Source organism: Cariama cristata, unplaced genomic scaffold (genome assembly GCF_000690535.1).
Source record: "Cariama cristata isolate BGI_N322 unplaced genomic scaffold, ASM69053v1 scaffold15029, whole genome shotgun sequence".
NCBI lineage: Eukaryota > Metazoa > Chordata > Aves > Cariamiformes > Cariamidae > Cariama > Cariama cristata.
This window is the reverse complement of record NW_009636453.1, coordinates 13,331-20,529: the sequence shown is the minus strand read 5'-3', so window position 1 is coordinate 20,529 and position 7,199 is coordinate 13,331. Positions and strand designations below refer to the sequence as shown.

General features: G+C 41.2%; 1 protein-coding gene across 1 annotated transcript in view; it reads left to right on the top strand.

The window, feature by feature from the left end:
* Window positions 1-5,575: 5,575 nt before the first annotated feature.
* LOC104167619 (elastase-1-like) overlaps window positions 5,576-7,199 on the top strand; it is a gene marked incomplete at its 3' end in the record, with an annotated part of 6,738 nt that continues 5,114 nt past the window's right edge. Inside the window, exons 1-2 of the mRNA XM_009707929.1 lie at window positions 5,576-5,621; window positions 5,957-6,081. Of these exons, the coding sequence (XP_009706231.1) occupies window positions 5,576-5,621; window positions 5,957-6,081 (171 nt within the window). The remainder of the gene's footprint in view (window positions 5,622-5,956; window positions 6,082-7,199) is intronic.

Sequence of the window (7,199 nt, the reverse complement as noted above, 5' to 3'; positions counted from 1 at the left end):
AAGTGCTTATTTAAAGCTGATGACCATGAAATGGGGAGTGGGGGAAGAAGGGATGGTGAATTGTATCCTAAACAACGTAGCTCAAGCAAAGTCCCAAGATCAAGGGCCTGAGTAGCAGGCCCAATGGGTACGGCCCCCTGTGAGGATTCTCAGTTTGGCTTTTCTTTCTCATTTAGCATTTTCTCACAACATAGCAGTTTCCACAGAAGTCTGATCCAAGGTCGCAGCTCCACTATATCAGAGCTGACCCTGAACACAGGCAGCTGAACACGCAGTGGGGTGTGAAGACAAGGTTGCAGCGCTTGCTGGTACACTGACAACCCTTGCCAAGCGGGGTTTGCCAGTAGAGATTCAGCTCATCCTAGTCTGGCCAAGGACCTTCTATTTTGAGGGTATCCAATGAGTCCAAGAGCCCTGCCCTTCCTTCCAGATCTTCTTGTACTCATTTCAGACCAGACTTGCCACCTCAGGCTCTGCCATCCCTGTTAATGGTGCTGGTTTTGGTTCTCTTTCTGGATAAGAGCACACCTGCAACTTCTCAACAGGAGAAATTCTGATCCTCAGTCAAAAAATGCTTCCCATCCAAGTACACATGTTCTTCAACTGTTGTCATCTCAGATGCTTTTGTCAGTTTGGCTGAAATACCAGGCACTGCAAATACAGTTAAATGAAGCTGAACTAGATGGGCATGTCCACCAACCAGCCGTGAATACTTAGCCACCATCTTGACATCCACAAGTGGAGGCACTCAGCCTTTTTCTGCTCTTTATGTTGGGTTTCCCGGAATTAGCTGAAATTCTATTCTTTGAGATATGTTTTTACATGTATATTCCTACATCTCTTGCTTTGAGGCCATAAGTGTTTTTCCACAAATCCTGATGTTGAGAGAAGCAGGTATTGTAGGATGCGTGCCTTTCTTTTTACACCAGCGTGAATGACATGAGAAAGAAGACAGGAGGGAAAATAGAGGAGGGTGCCTTATAGATATCCCCTGTGCATACTACTGAGATAAAAATTTGTCAGTCTTGTGAATATACATACAGGAAAAGCACAAATGTACATATTGACAACACACTTAGAAATAAATATAGAATATTAATATCTAACAATTCTTTTTTTAATGTCCTTTCATTTTAAAAGTAAAGCAAAATGTAGCACTTCTGAAAACTTCCATGCTTGCAAGACCTTGAGTAGAAAGAAATTAGCTATAGAACAGGTACGCAAATAGTAGCAGTTTAAGGTGATTAATTTCTAGTCTGGGAAACAGTGTGATTTGTGAGATATTTAGAAAGAGAAATGCATAAGCACTCTGTTTACATATGGGGTAGTTAGAATTTACAGCCAAAGATGTATATTACTTTATATTAGTCACTATTTGAGAAACTAGGAAATACCATATAGAATTTAATGTTACAGTTATTTAGATAAGAAGAATGAAGCAGCGCAACAGGGTGTAAGAATAGGAGGAAAATTATTAAAGGAGTTTTATCCTTGTTTGCAAGAGGACCCAAATCAGCTGAAGATGTTGTAGAAATACTGTTTAATGGCTACTACAGATATACACAATGTAGAAAAAGCTCTCAGCATACTTGCAGAAATTAGGTAAAAAATTCTTTAGATATTTTCATACACATTCCTTCCTGTTATAAATTGCTAATAGACTCCTGCTTTACTTTTTCCCCTGTTTTTTCTCCACAATGAATAGCATTTTCTTCTCAACTTTAAACTAAAAACTTTGAAATTAAATTAATAAGCATATTAAAATACTTATATATGAATGTGTTTACTACTTTTTTCCATGTTGAGTAAGGACTAAAAGAGACAGAATGTAGGCAATTTATCTTGTACTTTTTCCTCTTTACTTAAGGTCAAAGTGAACTTTTCCAGTTCCACACACTGGGTGAGATTCTGGTGTCATTAATACTAAACTTTTCCATTGATGTCAGTGGATTTAGGAGTACCAGTATTTATAAAGTTTCATAGACTAATTTTTCTAAAGCGTACAGTTTATTTGCTTGTAGAAAATCACACCCATAGCTCTTAAGAGTTATGAAAACTATGGATTTCAGTAAAACACTTTCTAGTGCAACAGTTACTTAAAAAACTGAAACGAGATTGAATTACGTACTGAAAGTTCTACAGAATCTGGAGGCAAGATCAAGTGATTTTGCTATTAAAAGTAAATAAATAGGACATTATTTCTCAACACTTACTCTTTCAGTTCTATGTTGTGCATAAATAATTTGATTGTAAGACCTACGAGCTCCAGCAGCCTCCAGGAGCCGGGATTTCTCCTACCCAGCTGCTGGAGCCCAGTCTGGTGTGCTCTCAGTAGGAACACTGGACCCTCGTACCTGCTATACGATCTACTTGCCGGCTAGTCCAGCTTGCTTGTCCTGTACAGCCTCTTTGAATATCCCAAATCCTCAAGGTCATCTTCTTTTTCCCTTCTGATCAGTAGCACCATCCAGGTCAGCTCTCTTCAAAGCTCAGCCTGTAGTTCCTTAATGGCCCATCAGTTATGGTCTGGAGACTTTTAGTCTTCATCATCATCTTAGTTATCCCTTGTCTACCAGGTTTGTGTCTTTCTGGTTTGTTTGTCCTTTTCCGTTTCACATGTTATCCCCTCTGAGCTAAAAAGGTCCTTGATCTTATAACTTTAATCATAGAATCACAGAATTGTTTAGGTTGGAAAGGACCTTTAAGATCATCGAGTCCAACCATAAACCTAGCACAGCCAAGTCCACCACTAAACCATGTCCCTAAGCACCACATCCACACGTCTTTTAAATACCTCCAGGGATGGTGACTCAACCACTCCCCTGGGCAGCCTCTTCCAGTGCTTGACAATCCTTTCAGTGAAGAAATTCGTCCTAATACCCAACCTAAACCTCCCCTGGTGAATGAAGCAGACATTTTCACATTCCATGTACCCTCAATAGTCCATATATCAAACTTCTTTAAAAATCACCTTCAGAGTAGAGTTTATGTGTGCGTTATAACTTACCTGCACCAATGCTAACTAATAAATTTACCAGATGATAGCATTTTTCATGTACATGTGCATCACAGTGTATACTAACTCTAGTGTTACTCAGTCGCTTGCCCTTTCCATCAAACATCATCACGTGAAACATCAGTAAATATGAGTTAAGTGTGTGTATTTCATGAGACCGACCTTAAATTGAATAAACATTTTTTTCATTAAAGTGAATACACCGGCATTAGCTGATGTAATTTTACATTGCCAGTATTGAAATGCAAAGTTTTCTCACTTACTGGCTTTATGTTTCCTTCTTCCTAAGAATTGCTTTTGAGTTGGATATATTTTAGATGAACCTTCAAATATATGCATCCAGATAAAGAGATAAATGGTATGGTCCGACAAATTAGCCATTTCGTATCATACTTACCTTTTTACAGCTCGATAGTACTTATACAGAAATAAAGGCTTCATCCTGTAGCGATAAAAAGAGGAGGTGTCGTTTGTCCCTTTATTTATTTATTTATTGATGATTAAGGCCACTGTAGTATATCTATTAAGAACCATACGTTAGATCAAGGTTTTGTCAGTGTTTTCAGGATAGTGTATCCATAGACTTTTTTACTTATTTAACAGAAGGGTCTCTACTCATGTTGTCCTAACTTGTTGCCAAATGATGATAAGCTAGGAATATATATGGGTTTGTTAGGGTGTCGACCAACTCAAACTCAGGTATGAGAGAGTAGGAATATAGAGGGGGAAAAAAAAGAAAAATTAAATACTCTGTGTGCATTGGAAGGAATCTTCTCTAGTCCTACTTAGTATGTTTAAAATCATCTCTGTTGAGAAGAAAAGCATGTGCTTTACATTAGCACATACTTAACTTAACAGTGTGCTTAATACTATCCTGAGTAGAAATGTTACGTTGAATTGCTGCTACTCAGAAGAAAGGGAACCTTGTCATTTGCACTGCAAAAATAAAACTGAGGCTTTCATTTCTAGAGACATAGTCAATAAAGATACATGTAGGACTGATGTGTCATGCCAAAGGTCCATCTAGCCAATAACCTAGTTACAATGGCCTCGCGGCAGATGCTTAGGAAAGGTGTGTAAGAGCAGAGCAGACATAAAGCTGGACAGTAAAGATACACAGTAACCCCTCCCTATGTCTGAAAGTTAGTTTCTGCTTTAGGGCCTCCCTGAAAGATGACTATGTCCTCATCTTTGTGCTCAGTAGCTTCCAATGGATCTCACCAAGTCCACCTGAATCTCCTTATCTGCTTGTACAGTCCTGGCATCTTTCCCCACGATCCATCCTATCCCTCACAACCTCCCTTACCCTTCCCATCACTCCTAAAGTAATCTACTCACCCAAAAAATGCTACTGTCATCAAAATACTTTATTCTGAATCTCTGAGAACAAGGACAAAAAGGCTATATACTAATTAAACAGTGCTAGATCACTAATTAACTAAACACTACTAGAGCACCAATTAACTAAACAATGCTAGAGCACCAACTCAGTCTTTGTCCTGCTTTTTCTGTACAGTTAAATGTTAGCACAGTCTAGCATAACACTGGTTTGCACCAGCCCATACTCCCCATAGCAACTTTTATGCATGGTTTAGAAAGTACGGACGAGAGACCATGCTCGATAGGCAGCAGGGATGAGACCTCTCTGTTTTAGAGTACAAAAGAGTTTTGCCATGCAGACACAAACAGGGCCACCTGAGTTGGCTTTGTGGTGTGAAAGATGTGCCGCTTTGTCTACTGGCAAATACTTGGAGCACAGAGATTCATTTTTACCTAAACTTGTGAGAAACCCTGTGGTGGGTTTGACTTGAGATGGTCCTTCAAAGTGGAAGAGTCCTGGACTCTGATTCCAGGACCCTTCATGTTCTGAAACAAACTTCATAGCCCATGAAGGTTTATGGGCCTCTGAGATTTAGTAGTAGGTGAGATGTTCTGTTTTGGACGGCAGCTCTAGACTTCAGCATCTCAAGCCAGGTTTCACAATTGGAGCTCCATAGTGATGCTGTGATACCAAAAACTAATCAGCCTTCTCATTGCCATTAATACCAATCTCCATGTTTTTTCATTTCCTTCCCTTACAGTTAAAGTCATAACTCATAAATTCAATTTTTTTCATCCTGGCAAGCGCTTGTACATGGAACAGCTTCCCAGTCCCAACACTCGAACTCCCCTCTCTCCACTCACATATATCCTGTAGGTTCATCCCTTCCACAAGGCATATATGTAGAACCCAGAGCAAAACACAGACAGTCCCTCAAGAGCTCTACACTAAAACAATGCCTGAAGTGCAGGAATTCTGAAAACAGCTGTAATTCATCATCCACAGTGTAATTTATTTCTCCTTTGGGCATTACAACACAGCCCAACATCAAAGCCACCCAGCTGCAAAATGAGTGTGATACCATGCACATTACTGTAGAGTACAGATTATGGACAAACACTTACTCAAGCCAAATGGCATCATGTCCAAAAGGAGAATAAACAAACAACAATGTTCTTCAACAAAATTGTGTGTAAGGAACACATAAAGTCTTCATAAAAATAAATTAGCAATAGAAAATGAGTGAGTTTGCCAGGTCTAACAAGGATGATGAATGTAGTGAAAGTGAGTGAAGAGACTGTTTGGCTTTCTGACCTCCTAGCCAAAACTAACTGGAAGCTAAAAATGATCTATGATGTAAGGGGGAAAAAGTGTTCAATGACTTAAAGAAGGTCTCAGTGCCGAAATATTGCACTGAACTTTTTATGGCTTTCAGTAAAATAAAAAGGATTTGTTAAAGAGGACTGTTGGGACGATATGGAAATGGTCCCGGTGCTACCGTATCCATTCCATGGACAGTGGATCCCATTAGCATACCTGGGTGGATGACCCTTGCTGCCTTCTCCAATTCATTCCCTTAACTCTTCCTTTTTTGTTTGACAACTGGTCTCTGGTTGCAGTTCAAGTTCAAGGTGAGCTTTACTTCCCACCCATTGATGACCTGTGTGTTCCAACTGATCGTGGAAACAAGTCTCTGAGTTTCCACCAGCTACAGGCATTTCTTGTTTTCTTCCTCACTGGACAAGTAAAGCAGGGCTGTATTTTACATTTAACTGAAGAACTTAGGCATCTGCTATACTCCTGGATAGATGCCTTAAACCATTAAAGGGATATAAATCATGATCCTCTACAAGTATGAAATGGTTAGAGGACTGCAGTTAGCGGGGATATAAAAAAGCAAAACATACTTCCCCCTAGAAGAAAGTCATCCATTACAAAGGCTTCTACATTTTCTTCTGAAGTGCTACATCAAGGCCACTGTCAAAGATGGGATGCAGCTCTTGGCAATACTACCTGGTGCTTCCCTTACCTACTGCCTGTCCGAAGCCGCTGGAGAGCAGCCTGCCAGAAAAGGACCTGGGGTTCCTGGTGGACACCAAGTTGAACATGAGCCAGCAATGTGCCCTTGCCACAAAGAAGGCAAATGGTACCCTGGGCTGCATTAGGCAAAGCATGGCCGGCAGGTCAAGGGAGGGGATCATTCCCTTCTACTTAGCACTGGAGGGGCCACACCTGGAGTACTGGGTCCAGTTCTGGGCTACCCATTACAAGACAGACATGAACATACTGGAGAAAGTCCAGCAAAGGGCCATGAAGATGATGAAGGGTCTGGAGTACCTCTCCTATGAGGAAAGACTGAGAGAGCTGGGACTGTTCAGCCTGGAGAAGGGAGAGGTCAGGGAGGATCTCATCAATGCTTATAAATACCTGAAGGGAAGGTGCAGAAGGTGGAGTCAGACTGTTTTCAGTGGTGCCAGGACCAGAGGCCATGGACACAAACTGAAACACAAGAGGTTCCCTCTGAACATCAGGAAACACTTTTCTACTGTGAAGGTGACCAAGCACTGGCACAGGTTTCCCAGGGAGGTTGCGGAGTCTCCATCCTTGGAGATACTCAAAAACCATCTGGACATGGTCCTGGACAACCAGCTTTCAGTGGCCCTGATTGAGCAGGGGGGTTAGACCAGATGACCTCCAGACCTCCAACCTCAACCATTCTGTGATTATGGGACCTTGTCCATTCCTCAAAGACAGCCCAGGCTTCCTCCAGCTGCAACATCCCCCTTGGCCATAGCCCAGCTCCCTACCTCCCCTTTCTTGCCCCTGAGAGCCAGCATTTTGGGGCAGGCAGAGGCAAACTCG